The sequence below is a fragment of the Sturnus vulgaris genome, chromosome 2 (genome assembly GCF_052056855.1).
Source record: "Sturnus vulgaris isolate bStuVul1 chromosome 2, bStuVul1.hap1, whole genome shotgun sequence".
NCBI lineage: Eukaryota > Metazoa > Chordata > Aves > Passeriformes > Sturnidae > Sturnus > Sturnus vulgaris.
The window spans coordinates 3,863,406-3,887,795 of record NC_142244.1 but is presented as its reverse complement, the minus strand read 5'-3'; the positions used below and the strand labels follow the sequence as shown (position 1 = coordinate 3,887,795).

Here is a 24,390-nt window from a genome sequence, read left to right as displayed (position 1 = left end):
ACTTTGCACTACTACTTGCACTGAGAAGTTGTCAGCATATCCTAAAAATGAGGATATTGTCTGGGGGCTGCCTACTCAGGGGACACAAGTTCAGCAAGATGTAGCACCTAAAAAAAAAATATCCCAAACCAACCTTCAATGACACCATTCTGCATCAGAGAAGCTACTGAGCTCAACAGATGTTAGCTGACTCACGTCATCATCGTGTATCAAAACAGTCAGTAGTACAGAACACATGGCAAAGATGATTAGCTCAAGTTGTACTTTTTATTTTCAGGATTAAAAACCCCAATGATATAAAGCAGAAGAAACAGATGTAAACCCCAAATTTATCTGCAGTTCAGATGAGGCATCCTGGTTTCACAAAACTGAATCAGACAGGTGGGTAAAGCACAAACTGCCAAAATAAGATAAACTGCACAAAATAAATACTGAATAACTCCTCTTCACTTGATCCCCTCTGCACCCTTCCACAGTATAAAGTTAAAAAAAAGAAATCCATCTGGAAAATACATTTGACATTGAAAAAAAAAATCAAAAAACCACCTAAATTATTTTTATAAAGGATGTGCTGACCAACACGTCTTTTAAAATTAAAAATACTCTGCAGTTCAATGTAGATGGTATGACAGGTCTAACAAAGAGTAAGAGAAGTACTGTTCATATGGACAACACACAATGCATAAATATTCAGGTATATAAAATATAAGCAGATTCAGTACACAGTTCTAAAGTTGACATTCCTATTCCAGTCCCTACAATTAACAGTTTACTTGGTAATACTTGCAGAGAAATAAATATACATATAGAAGTAAACACACTTCAACAGAACAGATGTATTGAATTAGTGGGACTGATTATTTTAATGCAAAATAGAGACTGATTTAACAGCCTAAATCAAAGAGCTGATAGGATTACCATTAAAGGTGTCATTAAGTAAATCACCATACTCTTACCACAGTTAGTCCTACATATATGTCCTTAGCATAAAATTTATTTGCTCTTCACCATATGCTCTGGCTCTTCTACCCATCTGTTGAGCTAAAAAACAAAGCTGGAAGGAGAATTTGTCAAAGACGGAAAAAAAAAATCTTATTTTTCACTGCCAAAAGTTCTGCATTTAGACCTGATCTGTACTTCAAATAAGTTTTTTAGTCAGTTCTGTTTCCCACATTAGATAATTTATCCGTGCTTTAAAAAGCGTTGAAAATTTGCCTGAAGTTTTGTCCCAAACAATGGTCCTCTGACCAAAAAAATTGCTTATTCGGGATTGGCAATTACGTGTTCAAGTCAAGATGAAAGTCTTATGAAAACAGCATATGGATGTCATGTTAAATACTGCATATTCAAGTAAATCTCAAGTCACACACTCTCAGACTTCCATAGGCAATCCAATTCTAAATCAAAATATCCATGTCCTCTATCTAGTTAAGTCCTAAACCCTGGTCTTCTAAATGATGCATCAATGAACTCTGACACCTGAGACAAGTATGCAAAGAAAGTATTTCTAAAGGCTTAGCCAGATGAGAATAGATGAGCATCTTGGCAGAAGCCCTACGCCTGTTTGAGCCAAAATCCCTGCTCAAAAGTGTTTGAATTTGGGTGCTTTTTAAACTCCAACATTCAGTTATGTCAGTACCAACAACACCAAAACCCCGCATGTGTTAGGAGCAAAGACCCCTATTATTCTTTCCTCCCAAGTGGCTGTTTAACAAAAAATGGGTCTTCTTGCAATCAGCATTTCTGCTCTGAATCACAGAATTGTTAGGGTTGGACAAGACTATCAAGTCCATCACTGCTGTTTTCATTACTACACTATATCCTCAAGTGCCATAGCCACACATTTTGAACACTTCCAGAGATGGCAACATCACCGTTTCCCTATGCAGTTCAATGTATTATGACAGTAGTCCCCAAAAAAAAGCCAACAGATTGTCAGTCTGCATAATCTAGTACTAACGCCTTTCTGTTTTCAACTACAGGACACAGCAAGGGGCTAAAACTAAAAACTCATAGATGCTCCATAACAAACATCTACTGCTTCCCATCAGGGATACACAGAGGTCTACTGTGCCTCAAATATGCACATAGCAGCAATTAGTGTGAGGAGAGGAATGCCTCCAGTGTGCCTGGCATTCAGGGACTGCACATCAGGAAGATAAATAACAGCCATAAAACAGTGTATAACTAAGCTGAATCTGTAATAACAAACCAGATGTGTAATTATTCAAGAATACACAATTTAAATACTTTGCCTTAAGCAGCTGCTTGTTTTCTGGCTTCTCCTCTCCCAGCACCTACCAAATGGTCAAGAGATCAGAACAATTCTTCTGGGGAGGTTTTCTTCCCAGCCTGTTTAAAAGTGAACTTGCTGCTTTGGAGATATACAAGCAAGACTAAAACCACTGTATTCACCAGATGTGCCTCTCCATCAACAGTAAGAACCCTCTGCCTTCTCCTGTGCTTATGCCCGTCTTGATTCTCCTCAAGCTCACCCATCCTGACCTTGCAGGCTGTTATTTGCTGCTCTCAGGGGCCAGACTTGGCCAAGTGCCCCGGTACGAGCTGCAGCACTGTCACTCACCTGCCAGACCTGCTCCACCCTGCTGCCCAGAACTGGGCTAAGCACTGCCACACCTTCCATGTGGGCACTGGATGCAAACTACTGACCCACTTCCTTGATCCTCCCTTCCTGCCCAACTCACCTTTTAATTTTGTAATGCTGGAAAACAGAGTCCAGAGCCTAAAGTCCAAGCCTAGATGAGCTCAATTTTGCAAAGCATGAGGAAGTCTGGGTATGTTTTGGTATTTAATAAGCAAGATAAGCCCATTATATGGATAGTTTTTCTCTGTGTAACAGAATAGATGAAAGGTAGCTCATATTGCTTAGGATGGTACAGACAACCTTAGGACCAATTCTAAACTCCAGCATGAACACTGCCCAGAGTAGCCAAGGGAGATGTCATGTTATAGACAAGTGTTACCTGCCAATTGCCCGACTCATCATTTAAGACTGTCAAGTTCCTCACATTGGAAGCACACCACCAAGCACTGCTCTGAAATGACACACAAGTCTCTTCTAACAGGCCAAACCTGCAGAAATGTTTTCTCCCACACATACTTAACCATTAATATCAAATCTATTTTCCATTTCTTTTCCCTCTGCTAACACCCTTAACACGCAGCATGCTTAAAGAGGCAAGAATTAACAGCAAATATGCTAGGGAAACTTCTAGTTTGCACTTAAAAATGTCTAACCAAAGCCCTGAGTCCATCCCATCTCTATTCAAATAAATACAGCAGAAGGGCTAGTAACAGTCATTACTGTGCACACACAATACAAATATTGGTTAAGCCCAACAAATCTCCTTTGAGGCAGATATATATACACAGTACAAAATATATTAAGGGTCAAATACAAGCACCATACTTCACCTTCCTTTGTCTCTGGTTCTGCAGGGAACCTTGCAAAGGTATTATTTCTGCCTCCCTGGCATTTGAGCCAAGTTACAGAATCACAGAATATTATAGGTTGGAAGGGACCCATAAGAGTCATGAATCCAGTTCTTAAATGAATGGCCCATGCAGGGATCAAACCCACAACCTTGGTGTTAACACCCAGCTGAGCTCTGAGCACCAAGACAATTTGCAGAAGAAAACCACTGAAACCAAATCCACATGGAATTTCAGTTTGGGCCATGAGTAAAGTAGTAGTAGTAAAGTAAACATAAAATTCAGTTAAGGAAAATCCAGGTATTTTAAATTTGCAGACTGAACAGAACTGTTCAAAACAGGTTCTGACAGTTTCATCAACCAAAAAAAATACTAAATCAAATAAAAACCTTCTGCTCTGGTTTTAAAAGGAAGTATTAAACTAGAAATTTGAACACAGCTCCCAAACTGATTTTTATGACTTGTCCCCCTATAAGTGAGACAGAAGTGGAAAGGAGAAAGACAATGAGTGACAGGCACTTCCCCCACCCCCAACTCCTTTCAAGAAACGATTCAGTTAAAAAATTCAAGGAACTCTAATGAAAGCCATGCAAACAACAGATAAATCAGATTACAGTCTGCTCTGAACTCGGCCAAGGTTCACATGGAAGGTTTGCAAACCTTTACATTTCTCCTGAGTTGTGACAAACAAACAAAGAAGGTTAGGATTTTTCACAGCTGTCAGACCATGACGGAAGACACTGGACAAAACAAGAAAATAAATAATAAATAATGAGATTAATTTTTCCTTTGAATTAAATACATATAAAGACAATTCTTCTACAATAAATAAGCTTAGTGATAAATACAAACTCACAATCAGTGAATAATTAGTGCACCAACAGTTGCTTCAGGAAGATGATTGAGTGCGGAAGTATCTGCTAATCAGTCCTTTTTGTGCTTTTAAAAAAAAATTAACAATGAAGATATATCAGACCACATGATACTATCAGCTAGAATATTAAGTGCTGATAAGTACCAACATATGATTGCATTGGCTCAAACATATATGGTCACATTTCATTGTGAAAGACAAAAGTATGACTAAAGAAAGAAACAGTACTAACACCTGCCTGTGCTTGTGGGATTTTTGCTTATTGTCACAAGCAGGTGAAGACGGGAAAAATTTCTCCCTTAATAGGTGTGGCTCTCTGTCTACAAGCACAGCTTTCAGGTCTGACTGCAGAATTCACTGTCCCGTCACAAATCACAGTGATTCAGTATCTGGGCTTTGAGCAGTCCCTGTCAGCAAGCAAGCCCCCACTTGGCTCACCTCCTCCCAGAGAGAGTTTCTCACCCAGGCAGCCTTTCCCCAAAGAAAATATGATGGATTAAAAAACCTCAAGTGACCAACAGGTAAAAGAAAAAGAAAAAGTTTCCTAAATGTCAAGGAATTCAGGAAAACGAATGTTTCCCATATGTCACAGGAAACAGGAATTCAGACTTGAGTTATAAGTCTCAAAATCTGAAGACTGAAATAGTCTCCAAATTAATGCCAAAAGAAATACACTTAAATACGGTTGCAATTAATGCATTGAAGTAATAAAGTAAAATAAATAGGTCGAGAAGAAAGATTGTGCCATGTCTTCACCTCTCAGGCCCACAGGACAGTTTGCATATTTAACACAATGTTAACAGCTTCCCCCTGAACAACAGCAGTATTGTCGCTTCAAGTAAGTCAGAGGTAGTGTCTAAAACAGCATAATGAACAGAGCAGCAGCCTCCAGCTGAGCCCAGCTATGCCAGAGGTGGCCCAAGAACAATGCCACCCAGGCCAGCCTGGTCACACTGCCATGGTATCAGCAGCGATGCCTGGAGTGAGTCCTGGCCATGGGAAGGGGGCAGGATGCACACACAGGGGCTGGCAGCACGGTCCCCAGGGAAATGTGCACCACAAAGGGGTACATCTGCTCCAGAGGCCAGCCCCTGTCGGCAGCAGATGTGTGCACAGCTCAGCCAAACAGAGCACACACACACAGACAGACCAGCAGCACTCACACAGCACTCGGCTCACTCAGGTCCACATGACTCCAGGAGAAGGGACCTGGCTGGACGGATGTTTAACCACGTTCCCTCTAGGAAACTTTTTTTCATAAAGAGAGGTTACAATAGGTTTCACTTGACAAGTAAAACTTTTAGCATAGTTCAAACATGTCCACTACGGAGCACAGGTGGGACACAGCTATCAGGATTTAAGTTGCAGATTCGTCCTCTTCCAAAAGGAGGTCGTTCAGTGCAATAACTGTAGCAGCAAAATCAACCAGCTCCACAAAGTCTGATGTAATTATGTTAACACCCATAACACCGGGCTTCTGTGCTTTCACCCAATTCAAAATCATCGGCAGGTTCCTAAAGAAATTGAAATAAAGACAATTAAACACTTTAAAATCGGCATACTTTACTGATTTCAAACACAACATGTGCTGTTTACAAGATATATTATCTCACATTTGTGATCAGAGCCTGGCTGTCACCCTAAATGCAACTGGCTGATGAGATGAGTGCTTAACACAACAGACATATTGGTCAGTCATCAATCTAAACTAGCAGGCATACAAAACCCCTCTATATTCACTGGGCAGTCTGTGCTTTAGGATTTAACACTGCACTACAATTTTCTCCACTGTGGTTAGTTTTCACCTTTCAAGTCAAACACTCAATTTCACAGCAGACCAGTGTAACACAAAGCAAGGCTATACCTGACCCAAGATGCTCCCTTGCCCTTCTCTGCCTCAGGGTGGGCAGCAAATAAATTGTTGGAGGCAGTGCATTGCATTTCTCCCAAACTCTCTCCAGGCTCCAGACTCACTCAGAGCAGTGGGGTCAGGGAAACCAAACCTAGAACAAAGCTGTCAGCTCCATAGGGGTGGAATCCTGCTATACATTACTATAACTGGATAAAGGAGAGGTGTATCAGGAACTGAGTTAGAAATTCTACCATGGAGAAAAACTTCAGGTCATTGCTTGGACACAATCCAAGTCAAGAGTCTGCACCAGCTTTCTTGCACTCTAACATGAAACATAACGCTTTTCAGCAGTTAGACACAAATGGCTAAATATGTTAGCATTATTTAGATTAATGCTGTAACATGTATACGTTATTTGAGAAGATTAGAGGCTAGCAAATTAACTAACAGGATGATGAAGAGAAAGAAAGCAAACCCAAAAACCTTAAAACCTCTCCACTTCTGCTGCATCAGGACAATTACAAAAAAACTTATCAAGAACTATGAGTTAAGGCATAATTACTGCCAGAGGACACAGCAGACTTCAGCCAGCTAAGTGTGACTTGTTGCAAGAGCTCGGGAACACTTAAATAATCAAATTCAGGGCAAAATTTCCATACAAGAAGGCAGGCATCTACATAAAACTGCAAAGACAGATTTGCATATCAGCTAGCTTGTGCAAATGCACACAAGAAATCATGCTTATGCAAACAGCAGCACCTATTTGCAACGCTCGGTTTAGTTGCAAACAAGTGGTCAGGGATGAGGGAAAGCGATGGACTGAAGGCAGGCTTCCCGCTAACAGTGGCTTAGAGCACAGATCCGTGCCAGGAGAAGCAGAGTTGCTCGCCCACCCCACGAAGCGCAGCGATCCCTCGGTATTTTTCCCCAGGAATTCCGCCTGGCCGTGGCGCTGATGCTCCGCAGGGCGCGGCGCTCGCGGGCCCGCAGCGCCCCCTGGTGCCGAGCGCGGCCCCGACAGCAGCGGGGCTTGACCGCGCTGTGCCGGACTAACGCCACGAACAGGAACGGGACTGGAAACACCGGGATTGACACCCGACCTGCCACTTTTTTATTCACAGAACCACTGAACGGCCTGGGTTGGAAAGGACCTTAAATACCCCATCGTATTCCAACAGCGCCTGCCGTTTGCAGGGACACCTTCCTTCAGGTTGGTCAGAGCCCAACCCAACGCAGCCTTGAACACTTACAGGGAATGGGCATCCACAACTTCTCTTACGGGGCAGCCTGTACCAGGGCCTCAGCACTCTCACACTAAGGAGTTTCTTTCTAATATCCAAGATGACTTTCACAGTTCTGGTAATAGGTGAAAATTCCATAAAATAAATCCTATGGAACTATCCTGGTCATGCTGTTAACACTATTAAAAATCACTGGCACTCTGCGCTAATCAAAGCAAAACCATTTTATAGGAAAATTAATTGTATAATGGTCAGTGATATTAAAGTCAAATGGTGAATCTAACTTTTGGAAACCTGCCCACCTTACCCCCCCCAAAAAAAAATACAAGGTAAAATACTGCCCTAGGTCATACATCTCTGGCCATTACTGAAATTACTGAGACATTTGTATGGATTAATGCAAAACTAAGTCCCAAAACAAGTAATTTTCCCCCATGGCACAAGCTTTTCTCACCCCCCTAAATTCAACTTTAGCCAATTTGAAATGAATTATTGGTTTGAAGCCACACATCCATCCTACACTTTACAAAATCATATCACATTCAGAAAAAGTTTCAGTTACCAGGAAACACATATATACCCTGTTACCTCATTATGTGTGCTAATTCCTTATTTTTAATGATTGCAAATCTCTCTCATGAACAACAGCACTGAGCGAAACTACATGCTTTCAGCAAGCCTAAGCAAACATTTCCTAGTTTCTTCCTTGCTCAGTGCCTCTTTCAACATGAGACATGTTAAGTCAAGAACTGAGAAAATCAAGACAAGTCCTTACCTATGAACAAGTGTGTTCTTCAGACCACGGATTAGATGCCTTGCAATCGTTTTCACTCGGGGTGTGAGAATTGCTTGAGATACATGGAAAGTCCCATAACGACTTCGTTCCCCAAGTGTGGTCTCCAGGAACTGCAGCAGTTTGTGCACATTAGTTGTATTAGCCCATGGTGCTGGCATTTTATTACCTGGCCACAGGAAGGGATATTCCTGATACAAAGGGTGGTGGTAAAATATGAGAACCTAACAGAACAAACAAAAAACAAAAACAGATCAAAATTTAAAAAAAGCAAACAAACAAAAAAATAAAACAAAAAATTCACAATTACTATATTTTTATTTGAACAGGCTGCTGCATTGGTTTATGCTCATACAGTACTGTTGTTGCTAGCATAGCAGTGAAGAGGATCAAGCAAAAAGAAGTTGCTCTTGTGTTATGAATGTCAGTGTATTTGTTGCACTATTGCCAAAGGAGATGGAGATCATTTTGTTCAGCTTTGAGGACAGGATTGCTTCAGGCTTTATGGGTCATCAGTTTAAAATGACACAGTTGCCTCTGTCATTTAGAGAACTCAGCTTAAACGCATTGCAACTTCTTACTGCCAGAAAATACTGTATCTGTACTTGAAGTTAAGGATTTTGGCAGTCTTTGCCATCTCCTGAATACCTCCTACTAAGAGGGTAAAGTGTGCTGGGCTGATTGGCACATGACTGACATACTGGCATTGTGCTTGCACTTGCACGAGAAATGAAAGCCACTCTTGCTGTCAGCAAAACCATCAAATCCAAAGTTAGTATTTTATACCTTGTAAGGTGATTCTCTACAGCACAGAGGCAATGCTTTTTACTAACACCCACGTTTACATCAAATTCATTTTGAACCCTAGCATTGACAGCACCAGTTCAGAACATTTTCTCAAAGCCTCATTTCCAGTCTAAGAATTACATGCTGCAGCTTTTCTGCTCTCAGTTTTTGTGCGCCAATGGGTGCAGTTACCACAGAGAAGAGGCATTAACCTCACCTCTGCAGATATGGATGGCTGCAAAGGAGGTAAGAGATTCAGTCCACACCTTAGTCATGCTAAAGCTCATATGCTTTGCACTGGCCAGAAGGACAAGAGTTAATCAAACCCTCACCAAGACAAGTCTGCACTATGTGCCCCTTCAGGGAGAAAACACTTTGAGAAGCACAAGGCTCCAAGGACACGATGGCTTAATTATTTAACAAATGTGTTTGGTAGAAGGACAGACTGGCCACACCATGGATGAAGGAATACACAGCTGCATATAAATGGAGAAAAACATGCACACTACACAGAGGAGGCCCTAGTGGGCTCTAATATGAGCCTAGCATCCTTGGTCCAATACCTGTGAGTAGGAGCTACACCCAGCTTGCCTTTTGAAAATCTTAACATTTTGGGTTTGAAAAACATTAAACATCCTTTCCCTACCTGGTGTTTCTTCTCCCACATGTACAGTAATGTCACATATTCTACACATTCAACACAACAAAGTTTGGATTCAAATGCTGAGCGGATCCTGTTGATCAAGAAGTGGTGATGGCTATCATCCATGGCATAGAAATGATTGAAATCCAAGAAGATTACTTCCTTAGGGTGCTGCTCAAGAAAACTATTCATCTCCTTCAGCCCATCCCATACTTTGATGCCAAACAAGCCATGTATGAAGTAAGTCTCTTTTCCTATTTCCCCAGGTTTGGAAGATACACGAAGATCAAAGTAGCGGATCCCACCTTCCAACTGCTCTTTGAAAGTCAAATTTTGAGTCACTGACCATTTCTTCATGATCTTTCTAACCAAGGAAATTCTGGCCAAACGTTTGATGGCTGTAGCTTGGTCTGGTCCCACAGGAGATTTCTCATCAACCCAGTAGCTGAAAGAATCATGTGATCCTAGAAAAAAAGCCAAGAAAAATTAATTTTAGGAAAAGTGACTCTCCCAAAACACATATAACCACATGCCTTGAAAACTGAACAAAGTCCTACATGTATGACAGGGATACAGAAGCGTTAAGCTCACATGTGAGTCTTTCAAACTATCCTTTACACATTACTTTTCCCTGACAATATAATAAGAGTTAAGCATAAGTTTCTCAGTTTGAACTGCTTTCTTGCATGAGCTCCCAATTTCAATGCTCTCTGAACATCACAAAACAAACATCTGTGGTAAAGAGAAACTTCCTTCTAACCTCCCTTCTTTCCTTCCTTTACAAACTACAAATCAATGCCCAAAGCTTCCCCAGAGCCTGGTACAAGACTGATGTAAGATGAGACTTCAGATTAATTTTAAGAATCTGAGACTTTATTTCTACCTGGCAAATCCAACCATAACCTCATACGCCAAACATCTTGGAACGGGTCTCTTTATTTATGTAATGGACTGAGGGATCTGCACCTGCACATGCCTTACCAGCACATCTCACTTTAGCCCTGAGATGGCAGATAAATGATTCGTAGTTAGAACAGTGGGCAATGACTGGCTGGACTTAGAGGTGGAACAATTGAACATACCACCAGTTACAGTGTGAATAGATACCAAGCTCATGTTAAACAAGTTCACGAACATGTCTTTTACTTGGCATGCTTTTGAGTGACTAAAGGCATGGTGAAGGGAAAATTAATCAAAAAAACCACAACCAACAATCAAAATCACCAGTCCCTACCAATATAATACACATCCAAAAAAGCTCCCGTAACACAATCTGTACCTTGGCAGAGAAACTGCATCTCCAATATAAAATTTTTGCTTATTATAATTACTTCCAATTGGAAATTCAGTAGTAAATGGGAAAAAAAACCCTGAGAAGTAACAAAACTCCAAAATAAATGTTTCAATCAATGAAATATCCCTATCTTAGCCAAGTCAGTAACAGAACAAAGAGTGAAAAGGCAGTGTATTTGTGGTACAGTGCAGACCAAGATACAATAGCACAAAACAAAGACTGGCAGAAGCTGATCCACTACAGCCTGAGGTTTACCATGGATTTCTCATCATTTCCACCAGGCACCAGCAATCTAGCCAAAAAGCTGTAGCTGCTCCAGGCTCACCTTCCTTGTGAAGCTCCAGCCAGCAAAGACACTATTAGGAGCTCTAACAACACGTTGCCCTTTTTCTTCAGGACAGGAGAAGAGTTTGCCCATTAAGCCAAACCCCATCTGCCATCTGTGGACCCATTTGCTGAAGTGCAGAGAAAGCATCTTCACACAAGCAGTTCATTTTCCAGCTGCCCCAGGGTACAGTGACCCTGCACCATGCTGCTGGCACCTGTTTTACATTCCTGCATGCTTGTCCTGCTTCTAGGACTATGCTTTTCTCCTCTTTTTCTTTTTCCTCCTCTACCTCAGTCTGCAACTCTTTAAAATCCCAATATGTCATATTCAATCTCAAGATAACATTTGAGGCATTCATAGCCTCCTTTATCTGAACCTTTTATTTGTGTACCAGTGCTCACTTGAACACTGATGCATTTCCTGTGATGCAAGATCAGAGCTACAAACAAGATTATGATCTCAACTGGATTATCTTGTCGGCATTTTCAATCCAGATGAAAGAACAGACTGTGCATAAACTAAACATCACTTCTCAATAACCTTAAATGCACTCTGTTTCCATGGATTTCAAACTAGTTCAAAACTAGTGAACAGGTAGTGTGATGGCTAGTTTTCAAGCTTCACAAATGAACACTAAAACTAATTTTTACCAACTCCCCATGAATTCTTCACAGCATTTCTATAAGCGGGTCTCTGTAATGGCTCTCCAGACAGAAGTGAGAAGTGCCAAAGATGTCAGCTTAAGCAGCTTTTTAGTACCTGTCCCAGTAAACTACATCACAAAGTGGCTATCAGTTGTGGAGCAACACCCAGATTTTTTTCCTCATCTCCAAACATGCAACCTCAAACAAAACCCAGGAGCAAACATCTACTGAAGACATTTCAGAAGCCATATGATACTTCAAACTGCAGTTTACAGATATTTGAGTTTCATCTACCTCCCTGTACAGCAGAATGAATCATTCCAGCTTCTAGAATATTTGGAAAGTAGACTTTAATCACAAGGAGCTTGTCTTCTATCTTGGAATTAATAGCTCTACACAAAGAAATTTTTCATTTGGTTGTGTTCTTTGTTCAGTTTATTCCTAGTTCTTAATTAGATCAATTCTTATTTTTTCTTCTGTTTAGGTCACTATAGAAGACTGTGTAACATCACAGAATAATGACATAAGAAATATTTTCATTTTATCTAAGACAGTGCAGCAGCCTTGAGACCTATAGGAGTCACTCGCACCATTATGCTCCCTCCGACTGATAAATCTGCCTTACAAAGGAATGAGAATTTTATCTGGCCACCAATATATATATTGTTGTCACCTGAGAGTTGTGCAAGTAAATCTTAATCAAAAAACAACTTGTTTTCCTAATTCTGATCAGTCACTTTACAGATACAAAAGTTTTTCCTTTGCAGCTTGTCACTTACAAGGTACTTTTAAGGACACAAAGAACAAATTTTCTCCTTGCACTATCACAAACCAAATTCTATTTACAGCCTAGCAATATAAAAAAACCAAACAAGTCAGCACATTGCAACTTTTTCGACACATAGTTTAAAAACTGCAGTCCTTACCAGCAAACTGAACTATGTGTGACATTCTTCTATAGTTGGAGAAGATCCTATTAACTCCTGCCCCATGGCTCTGCTAAAAGCCTAGGAAATTGAGTTTCCCTCCTACATCGAAGTCAACATGTGTACTTAGATATAACCAAGCAGAACATGAGCTGGAGCATTTGCAAAACATCTCCTCCTTTGCACTGCTGGTAGCACATCACCTTCTAAGGAGGGCAGAGAAGCATCACCAATTCTGTTGATCATTCTGTGATCAATACTGAGGCTGGAAAGACAGCAGAAGTTCAATTAGGTCTTCAATGGTCATTTAAAAAGGCCAGTCACCAATATCTAGGCCAAATCTCGACCCACAATGTTTTGACTCTGGTAAGAGGAAAAAAACCCAAACTGAACCCCTGCAGCAACAGCACTGGATACTTGTGGGGCTGTGGGGTAACAGCAAGGTAAAGACCACATCATCCACCAGGCTCTTCTTTAATTTCAGATCACTGGGATCTACTACCAGCTCAGGCACTGCCTTTTAATATTGCTTAGCTGCAATGTTAAGTACATGCTAAGCTGATTCCATCACGATGTCAAAATAATCCCTGCTGTCCTTCACTCTATCCCTAAACTCATAAAAAGTCTTGCCATTCGGTTGCTATGGCAGCAGCCAAGCTGGCTGCTGATACATGTGATACAGCATGATTTCCTTTTGAAAAAGCATAACCTAAACCAACCCAAATCTGTAAAACTTCAAAGGCAAAGGGCAGAGGCTACACCACAAGAATGGAGCAGACCAGCCTCATTTTGTCAGGAGCTCAGTGTAAGAGCTGCTAAGCAGATTCTCAATTCATGTCTAACACAAGGATGTGTGAAGGTATTTGGACACTGCCCAGCGACAGCAGCAAGGCTGGCAGTTCCTGGACAGAGCAAGAACCACAAAACTCTCATACATTACAGTGTAAAGTCTTTTCCATGTGTAAAAAAAATCCCTCACCATCTGTTGTTCCCCACCACACAAATAATGTGCCTCAAATTATGCTGAGTACTTTTCTTGGGAAAAAAAACAACCTCAAGAATTATTGAAGCAAGACATTTCACATGGTAATTAACAACTTAAATATAAATAACACCCTATTCAGTAAAGCTATTCCTTAAACCTGCTGATGGTGGACAAAGCAATTAACAAAACTAGGTATTTATAACCTCTACCTCACCCACTGAAAAGTTAAAAGGCAGAGAAAAGCCAAGAAACTGTGTCTTCATTGTCCTCTAGGCAAGGAAAGACCAGAACCCCAGCCTGAACTGCCTCAGAAGCATGCTCCTGCACGTGCAGGACACAGACTTACTGTAGATGAGACCGGATTAGTGTTCAGACTGCAAACCCTACTGAGCTGCTCTGGTGACATGGCATCAGTCTGGTGCTCAGCCCTTCCCAAAACCAAGTCAGGCACAGGAAACACAAAGAAGAGATGACGATTTGCCAGTTGCTTCCCACTGGGTGAAGATGTGCAGCAGGAAGCAGCAAGCATTAAGTTTAATCAGGAAAGAGACTGCATATTCAAAGACAAAAATTAGGGGACAGCTAATCAGCTGGCAGCTTTATTTCAGTTTCACTTCTTTCATCTGACAAAGGCTGGCAGCTTCAAGGAAAAACATGCCATCAAACGCCCAGATATTTAACAAATATATAACAAAGGGTGTGTTAGAGTTGGAATAGTATTACATTGGTATCTTCCAGATGCCAGACTTAAAATTATGGATAAACCTCCTAATTTTATCCCAATAATTGCAACTGTGGACTAAATTTCATTCATATCTTTAAACATCCTTTTTTTCTGCTTATACTAATTCCTCGAGTTAACTGTATGTTAAACAGCTCACTTTTCAATTCAATTTATACGCTAAAAAAATTGTATTTCACTGTTCAGGATGACTTTTTGTTGAAGGCCTTGTGCTAATTGTTAGACAGCAGCCTTTAATCATCACATCTGCGGTAAAATCTAACTTCCCAGTGTGTTTATTTGTCATGCTAATTACTCACAGATAGCTAAAGTAACCCACGGTGGAGCTGAAACAGATGACACTCATCAACAGAATGTTATCAAGCCTCCAATGTCAACAAATACCAGCTACAGATCTTCAGTCTCATGGCCAGTGACAGGACTTGAGGAAACAGCACAAAGCCGAGGCTTATATTGGATCTTGGGAAAAGGTTCTTCACCCGTATGGTGGCTGAACACTGGAATAGGGAAGTGGTCACAGCACCAAGCCTGTCCAAGTTGAAGGAGTGTTTGGACAATGCTCTCAGGCACAGGGTGTGACTCTTGGGAGTGTCCTGTGCAGGGCCAGCAGTTGGACTTGATGATCCTGTAGGCCCCTTCCAACTCAACATATTCTCTGATTCTATGTCATTTGGTATTATCTTTTGATTCCACATCATACTTCCTGCAAATACAGTTGCAGCAGAGAGACAGGGATTAGCATCATGTCACCAACCCCTTGTAAATTTACATTCAGGGAAAATGAAACATATGACTGGAAACATATGGAGACATAAACATATGACATATACAGCATGCAAAACACAGATCTTCCAACATAGAACATTACTTGTGCACCGCCAATCACTGAAAAACAAGACAAACTCTTGGGTTTTTTCAGATGCAAGCATGTCTCCTAGCATATTTCAAGCCTTCCTGGTTCCAAGGCTGTGGACTAGTCAGAAGCAGCAGCTCAAGACACTTTCTGCAAACATTTGGCCAACCAAGAAGTAATACATGAAAGTACAAGGGCAGATGAGTGTGCTGTCAGTAAGCTTAATTAGATCTGAATAAGCTGGACTGACCTTTATATGAATAGAACACTAACAGGAGATGAGAATTGCAAGAAACAAATATTTAACATAACTTGAAACTAAGAAGCAATGTAAAAAAAAATATACCTGTCCTTGAAAAGCATTATAGGGTCACTTATGACCAAAGAATCACCCCAGCTGCAGTGACACTAAACTTCTTAGCACAAGCTTTGCTCGCCAAAGTACATTCCTTATCCATTACAAACCACTGCACATGGCACAGCGTAGCAGGCATTACACATCCAAGATGGGCAGAAGAACAGTAATCAAGTTCCAAAAACACAGGATGTAAGTGCTAGTGAGTCAAGGCTATCCCACTAGTGTTCTTTTAAGCCAGATGTCCTGTGTGTGCCAAAACTGAGGGAAAAACAGAATAAGCAAAAGTGCCTCTCAAAGTCTAGAAGTCCTCAGGATTCAGGTCATTAACAATCCAGATTTTCTTATTAGACGATTAACATCTTAAAAGTTCATTACTAATGAAAAGCAAATCAAATAGTTCATACTAACTTGTCTAGCAAAAGGAGATGAGGCAGAAATAAGAAGCATCCTATTGATAATCAATTATCTAAAACTATATAGCTGAATATATTTTAAGAAACCTACAAGAATCCTTTAGATAGCCTTAATGCAGTTCCATTAAGAAAGACAAATCCTAGTACAGACCAAATCCTCTTAGGAAAACTCCCTCTCTCTATCCAAGAACTACCCTCATTTCCCCCACTGCCCCTTTCAGGCAGTGCAATGGGATGCAAGAGCTTAAAGACAACCTAAAAATGTCAGACACAATGTCACAGAGCAGTTTGCTTTTCTTTCCAGACAAAAGAAATCCTTCTGGCACTGGCTGGAGTTGCCAATGAAGTTTGCCATTGAAGTTTAAGGTCATTTAGCAATGATTTCCCATTTATCAACAATCTCAGCTGTCTGCAATGGGAATGCAAGAAAGACACAGCATGTCTCTACCATTTCAAAGCCTGACTGAATCCACATGTTCAAAAAGGAAAAAGCCCTTGAGCTTAGTGTCCTAAACGCCTCTTTTGTGACCACTCAGAACTGACCAAGGGTTCATTCTCTTCTGAGAAGGCTCCAGAGACTTTTATTACATGGTAATTTTCTCTCTTTAAGCAACTTGGCTGGAAAAGCAGGAAAACAAACTTTCACAACATGGAAGGAGAACAACAACCATTTATGTCAACATTACAACTAATTTTCTCTACTTGAAGTAGAACTTCGGCATGTTCTGCACTCATTTACCTCTCTCCTTGGAGATCAGTGAACAGTCAAGTTGAAGAGACTTTACCAGATACACTTAAGTCCCTCTCTAGGGTACAGATCTTAATAAGCAACAGGAAGAAAATTTTTCCAGATTAAAAAAAACAGACCTTCGTATACTGTCTAAAAAATTTTGTGGCATTTTAAGAGTAATTTGGTTTTGGCTAAACAAATGACATTAGCCCTTTAAAAAGGGAAGCCCTAAACTGGCTTTTCAGGGGAACTCCTGCACAGACCCAGTGTCTGCCAGACCAGTTCCTCACAGAGGGACACACAAATGTAATACTTCATTGCTTAGGAATAGTGGAACAACTGCCATCAAATGTTCTCAGCAGTCTAACAGTCCAGATAGTTTAATAGACTCTCTAAAAATATTACAGAGTTGTTGTTACAATCAAATAGTCTACAAGGTAATAAAATAACTTGTCCTTTCAGAAAATTCTACGTTTAGAAATCATACTCAACATCACTATACTTATGCAGATACTTTCTTCTAGTGGTTACCACCTGATTCATTGGTAGATGCAAACTAAATTGAGAAGGAAAATAAAGCTTGGTGAATCAAAACATAAATCTTTTATTTCTTCCCTTTGAACTTCAACCCAACAGATGGCCGGTTCAGCTGATTAAATGATCCTTTTAATTAGAACTCCAAAGGAAAACTGTTTGGGAGAAGGATCCAGCCTCAAGGTCACTACCACTCCTCTCAGCACACACGTCCACATAATAAACAAGAAAATCACAGCATTAGCAAGCTCAGCAGCACACCTCAGGGTCATGCAGACAAAAACCACCCAATCCAGTCAGAGCCTAGTGGCCAGCTCTCAACTCGACAGTGCTGTTGCTTCTTTTCAGAACCATTTTGGTTCTGTTTGGCCAACTCCAAATCAAGCAGCTCTTGGGTTTTTGGGGTACAGTTGCACTGTCAGGACAGCAGAGTTGGCCAGCTGGTGAATGGGAAGACGGTATCCTGTACAGAAGAAGCTCAGGGCCCCAGCACTTCCAAGTGTTCCTTGTGAACCTGGCACATGAAGACAGTCACCCTACTGCACCAACTCAGTCACCCACAGCAGGTTATCAACACAAGAAACACTACTCCATGTCTTCTGTCCCCCTTTAAGCTGAACCATGGGCTTGGCCAGCAGGGTTGCTCCTTGTTAAGACTGCCTACTAGTTATATTTGCAAAGCTTTGTTTTCCAGGGATAATGATTTCATAGTACTTTGATCATTTAAATAAAAATCAGGAGGCTTCTTACTGAGGCTCTTGGGATGAACTTCTCAGAGAAGGGCAGAAACAGTGGCATACTGTATTGTGGCAAGTTTTGGGCTAGTCATACTGACACTATCATGAACAAACTGTGCAAAGTTATTACATTAAAAGTTGGCTAGAAAGTCAAGAGTGTGTGTGTGTCATAGGGGGGAAATTAGGCAGCTTGACTATGCTATAGTTTGGAGCAGCAAAGATTTATTATTTTAGAAGAGCAAGGACATATCTCTCCTTGGGGAATCAGTGAACAGTCAAGTTGAAGACACTTTACCAACTGCTCTGAGTCTCCAATACAGTCTTGTTCTGGACATATTCAGGTCAATACTATTTTATCTGTTAAAAAAAAGTTTCTGGAACTGTAAACCCCATTTTTTCTGTCAGCTCTACAACAAGCTCTAGCTACAACCCAGAAAACTCCTCAGCAGTTGTCCAACCTGATGCAGACAGGAATGGCTTCACATTCCAAATGCTCTGCATGACTTAGAAATGAGATTCTGGCCAGCCTTCCACATGCTTTCTAAGGAAGCAAGAACACACCTAGAAGATGACAGAAGAGGCCCTATACACTACCAGAAGCCACAGGTGGAGAGCTGCCACACCTCTCCCTGGACAGGCAGCCTGCACGTTCCGCAGCACCAGAGCACTCTGCTGAATGTGACATTTGGCTCTAGGTGTACCAGTGGCTGAAAAACTGATGTCTGGTGGCAAAAGCTTCCTTACCATTTCCAATTAGCCTTAGATATACCAAGTTTGACTACAACACAAACACCTTCACTTCAAAATTCTACAAAAGAAATCTTATGCTCCAGGAGAAAACCATTGGTGTAAGGTTGGCTTTTTTAATATCACACTTCAAAGTGCTAAAGTAAAACATTTTACTTGTCCAAAATTTTCCATCTTTTATCTCTCTTCTTCAGTGACTCCTGTCAAACAACTTAGTTCAGATTCAAATTAACTGTCCCCCAACTAAGCTTAGTTTGGCTGAAACAAAGGCTATTAGTAAAAGCTATGTGAAAGAAAACAATCACCCATTTATTCTACATACAGCCATTCCACCTGTTGTTCTTTCCTGTCTGTATCTGCAGTGCCATGACACATCAGGTTCACCTTTGTGTTCCCTTGGGACACCCACACAGTCCAGCACTCACCCTGGGGCTTGCCCAGCTCTGTGAGCAGTTGTTGCAAGCAGCTTTTCTGACAAGAACCACTTCTCAAAATAAAAAAAATCCATCTAAACCATCACCACTACAAAAACCTTCCCACCAGGTTAACTCGGGGAACACACTCATTTGCACTTGGAGGGGGAGAGAAGGAAAGGCAGGGGACAGAAGAGACTTTTGATTACCTTACTTTATTTACAAAAAGGCACCCATAACTCTTCTGGGTGCTCCTGCAAGCAGCAGTGGATCCCTATCTAAGCCATCCTATGTTTTCTCTGGAAGACAAAGAAAGAAAATTAGGAGCATGGAAAAACTCACAGCTAGTTGTCCTGACCAGAACTGGGAGCCAATCAAGGGCTACAGATTGATCTGATCCAAAACTCTAAGTAGACTTGTTACATCATGGCTCTTACATATTTCAAGTTGGAATAGTCCAGACAGGATTAAGTAAATATATTATTACCAAGACTCAAAGGAAAACAGAATTGCCGGATCTTCTCCTCATTACATTCATCCAGCACCTTGGAGGCTGGATTAATGAAACACTCAACAAACAGACACTGATAGCTGGCAGTGAACATCTGCTAGACTGCCATTCTGTCTCAAACCAAAAGGCACGAGCTTATCATGACCTCCCCCAGTGGAGATTGAGACAGACAAAGTGTTTCACCTGTTCTAATATAAGTATTCACGTAAAAGTTTAATGAAACAGGAAAACGGTGCCATACCTTCAGATGCAGAGACTTCAGACTCTAGCACCAAGGTAATCAAGATACTTGCCCTTGTAAAAGTTTCTGCAGCAGTTCAAATGAAGCAGTACAAACTGGACATACCATGGTGCTATCAACTATCAGGATGCAAGTACAAACAAGGAACAACTAGGCTCTCCAGCTAATTGTTTAAACAGCTGATTTACTTTGAAAGCTGATCAGTGAGAGCATTCCAGATTTTTGTGCTCCATTTCTGCATGGTGAAATAAGAAAAGTAGCAGATGCAGATGAAAAGATGACCAAGGAAATTAGTTAGTATCACAGTTGTGATTTCATAAAATTCTGTACTGTAAACCAGCTTGAGATTAAACAAGCACTATTACAATACCCTGTCAAAGGTCACGTCCACAATCAAAATGTTTAAGGGTTCTTTTTTAAACCCACATCCTAAGAGGATTACTGGAATATAATTAAGGGAAAACCCTCTAGACTTTCACACAAGGTCACTGCTCTTTGAGGGTAGTTATTTTTGTTGACTATATTGCATGCCTATAAAGTTGATGACATTTTAGTTACTGGATATTTGGCAATTTTTCATTGCAAAAGGCCCCTCCTCTCATGACATTGCACAGGAAACCTCATCTCTTTTTCTTGTATACGACTGGTTTAGCATTTTGGCTAGAGTTTTTCCCAACAGAAGTAACAGAAAAGCCCAAACGTGGGAACTGATCACACACAAGCTTTGGAGAAGGGCCTCAACTTTTTCAAATTCTCTCTTCATTTTGAGCAGAGTTAAATAATCATGTAAACACCCCACATACCTCATGAACACCCAATTGGTTCTAAGGCCTGAGGAAAGAATGACCTTCTCTACCTTCTCAAGTATCTCATTATTTAATAGCTCATGGAATCATAAAATAATGTGGCTTTAAAAGGACCCCCAGATGTCACAGCCAACTTTTCTAAAGCCAGTGGAAAAAAGCAGCTCCAAAAGCAAAAGGTTTGCAACAAATGAAGCAGGAAAACTCTATGAAGACATATTGGGCAATATATAAGAGAGCTTCCCACTCACAGTAGTATACAATAAATTAAATCTAAGAATTTCTTTTGTGTATACACTCTAAATTCTTTCACTTTAAATAGCCCCATGATACCATCATTTTGTTCTTTTCTTAAAAAAAAAAAAAAGGGTAATTTTTTTAAAATGCTGCAGTTCTTCAAAGTGCAAAACGTTTAAAACAACAACAGTTTCATGACTTTGAGTGCTGATTTTATTTCAGGTTAAAAAAAAAGTTTTAAGGAGCTCCACTTCTGGAGCTCTATCTCTGTTCCTATGTACAAAGGATAACAAAGAGTGTGGGGGGGGAAACAAACAAACTCCCCAAATCAAAACCACTTGAGTCCATCATTTCAGGCAGAAAACAAATGTATCCTGAGATGGACAAAAGCTGGCCACTCCTATCATAGGCACACACTGGCATTAAGCACAGACAAAACTGCTTCTCATTTGACCTTTCACCTCTCTTTTGAAGGTAACACTGATCTCCATTGCTGCTCAGGGTCTGTGAAGATTCCTCAACTCGGACCTGGATTGCACACTGCTAGGAACACCCCTGGCTCTCAAAAATGTCACTCTGTCAAGCACAACATCAAAACCCTACTTCAGCAAAATAATCCCTGGACTAAACTAATAGTAATAAAAAACGACAAAAATCTACCCAAAATATCTGTTGCCTGCTTGCAGGTTGAATGAGGTATATATTTACAGGAAAGTGGTGGGGAGATACACCAATCTTGATCACAAATAAACATATACTGCAAGCATTTAAAAAAAACCCAAAACAACATTGCCCATTTTAAAAGTACATTACTGAAAAAATCACCCATTTACTTGGTTTCTTTGTTGCAACACTGGTTGCATGATGTTTGCAAGTGATAGAAGCATTGCAGCTAATGCAATCTAAATCATAACATTCTGCATGGTTTCACAGTCTTTAAGTGGCTTAAACAACAAGAAGTTGATTTATGAGTTCACTAAAACCGAGAAGCCTCTCTTTACCAGATGTTTCAAAGTCTGCTGGCATTTGAATTTTATATGAACATTTAATTTCTTTTTTGTCTCATTGCCCTGTTCAATAGAACAAGGTCACATAAATTGTTTTTGCTACTGTCAGGATAGGAAAGGGCACCATTTCTGATTGAAACCTGGCATTTTAACTGCTCTGATTCAGGTAACACAGCAGTCAGCGCATAGGAGGTGCGCAGCCCTTTCTCTACATGGTCCACGGGCATTTGAGTACGTAGAGAAATGGCTACATTCTTCCGACACAAAAAGTTACTCTGTTACTAGGGAAGTATCTCAATGCTATATAGAATCAGAATCATTTAGATTGGAAGACACCGCTGAAATCAGAGAGTCCAAGCTAAGCCCTAACACCACCTTGCCAGCCGGACCGTGGCACTGAGCACCACATGCAGTCTTTCCTTAAAGACCTCCAGGGACAGTGACCCCACCACCTCCCTGGGCAGCCCCATCCAATACCTAATCACCCTTTTTGTGAAGAAACTTCTCCTAATGCCCATCCTGAACCTCCCCAGGCATGGCTTGAGACTGTATGTATGCTACAACACATACCCAAAGCACTAAAATGAAAATCAAGCCTGGACCAGAGTGTAACATCAGCATCAGGAACTACAGCAACCACCTCTAAAACCTTCCCTATTGATATTTGCAAGGAAGAGCAATTTTTGCCCTTTACATTTGAAATGTCAGCCTAAGTAAATTTCAGGTCATCTCTTGTTGTAGTCCTAAGTTTATCTATCTGTAAAGCAGCCTACAAAAGACATACAATAGAATGGTCTGGGTCGGGAGGGAGCCTGAAGACCAAGTAGTTCCAAGGCCCCTGGCAGAACACTTTTGACCAGAGCAGGCTGCTCAAGCCCCCATCCCAGCAGGCCTTCCATTTGATAAACCTCAGCTATGGGGTCAACGCAGCCGAGCCTTTCTCCCTACCCGATTTCAGCTTTGCTTAAAATACTTGCAGACGCTCAGGAGGCCGCCAGCGGTCACAGCTGCCTTTCCTACAGGCAGTGAAAGCAGCAGGTCAATGGTTAGAGCCTCACAGCGGTATTTACGGGAGATTAAGCCCTCCATTCTCTGCTGCGATGGACAGAGGCTCCTCTCAGCCCCAGCACCGCCTCAGCATTTTGTTGGGGGGGGGGCGGAACGCGACGCCGCGGCCAAGGCGACCCCCCCCACCACCACCCCGGCAGCCCCGGCCCCGCACACCCCGTCCCGCCGCCCTACCCGGGATGGCGAGGTTGGAGAGCGGCAGGGAGCGCAGCGCGGGCGGCAGCGAGCCCATCCAGTCGGCGTTGCCGTCGGCCATGGCCCCCACGGCGCCGCCGCGCCGACGCTCCCTCATGGCGGGCGGCCCGGCCGGCACCGCCGGAGCAGCACCGGCGCCCGCTGCCCTTATGTAACCGGGGTGACGTCACGGCGCACGGCGGCTCACCATTGGCGCCCCTCCTCGCCCCGCCCCCCGGCCCCGCCCCCAGGTGGGGTCGGTGGGCTGGGATCGCGGCATCCATCCGCGGCATCCCGGCATCCATCCATGGCATCCCGGCGGGACGCGGCGGCCGCGGAGACACCGCGGGCCCTGCCGCCACCGCCCTGCCCCAGCAGGGTCAGCCCGCGGCACATGGCACAGAATTGCGTGCAGACGGGGCTGGTATGCCTGCCGCGGGGGAGACTCCACAGCCCGTGTGCGCAATCTGTTCTAGTGCCCGGTCACTGCACAGCAAAGAAGTTCTTCCTCATGTTCAGGTGGATCTTCCTGGGCATCCATTTCTGCCCATGGCCTGTTGTCCCATTGCTGGGCATCACCGAGCAGAGCCTGGTCCATCCTGTGACACCTTCCCTCACATACTGACAGTCATGGTCGAGTCCCCTCAGGCTTCTCCAGGCCAAACAGGTTCAGCTCCCTCAGCTGCTCCACATCAGAGACACCAGTCCCCTAAAATTCCTCCATTCCCTCCACCATAACACCAGAGAAGCTTCCCCTGACAGAGGGCCAGCGCCTTGGTTTGATGGTGGCTGGTGAGTCAAGTGTATTATCTGGAGAGATTCACACACTATGCCTGGCAAGAGCCAGCAGAAGGTTTAGGGAGCAAGGTAGCACAGACTCAATCCCCCACCACCTGCTTTTCCACAACTCCCTTTCCCCGACAATCTCACACTTGACCTTTCACTTCATTTGGTTGTTGGGGAGAGAATTTTTGCCAAAATACTTTCTGGATTTGCCCTGACA

The 24,390-nt window shown here is 42.1% G+C and overlaps 1 protein-coding gene across 1 annotated transcript; it reads right to left on the bottom strand.

Annotated features, from left to right (window-relative positions):
• Window positions 1-248: 248 nt before the first annotated feature.
• PLCXD2 (phosphatidylinositol specific phospholipase C X domain containing 2) lies at window positions 249-23,490 on the bottom strand. Its single transcript, XM_014882094.2, has 4 exons — window positions 23,388-23,490; window positions 9,646-10,106; window positions 8,196-8,437; window positions 249-5,841 (listed from the first exon to the last, which is right to left on the bottom strand). The coding sequence occupies exons 1-4, from the start codon at window positions 23,467-23,469 to the stop codon at window positions 5,685-5,687; spliced, it is 942 nt and encodes a 313-aa protein (XP_014737580.1). The 5' UTR covers window positions 23,470-23,490; the 3' UTR covers window positions 249-5,684.
• Window positions 23,491-24,390: the final 900 nt, after the last annotated feature.

Excerpts from the sequence above, each read along its gene's own strand:
- PLCXD2 (XM_014882094.2), bottom strand. The coding sequence starts at position 23,469 with ATGGCCGACGGCAACGCCGACTGGATGGGCTCGCTGCCGCCCGCGCTG. Across the intron at positions 10,107-23,387 it reads CTCCAACCTCGCCATCCCGG|GATCACATGATTCTTTCAGC; the intron begins GTAGGGCGGCGG and ends CTTTTTTTCTAG. Across the intron at positions 5,842-8,195 it reads AAGAACACACTTGTTCATAG|GAACCTGCCGATGATTTTGA; the intron begins GTAAGGACTTGT and ends CAATTTCTTTAG.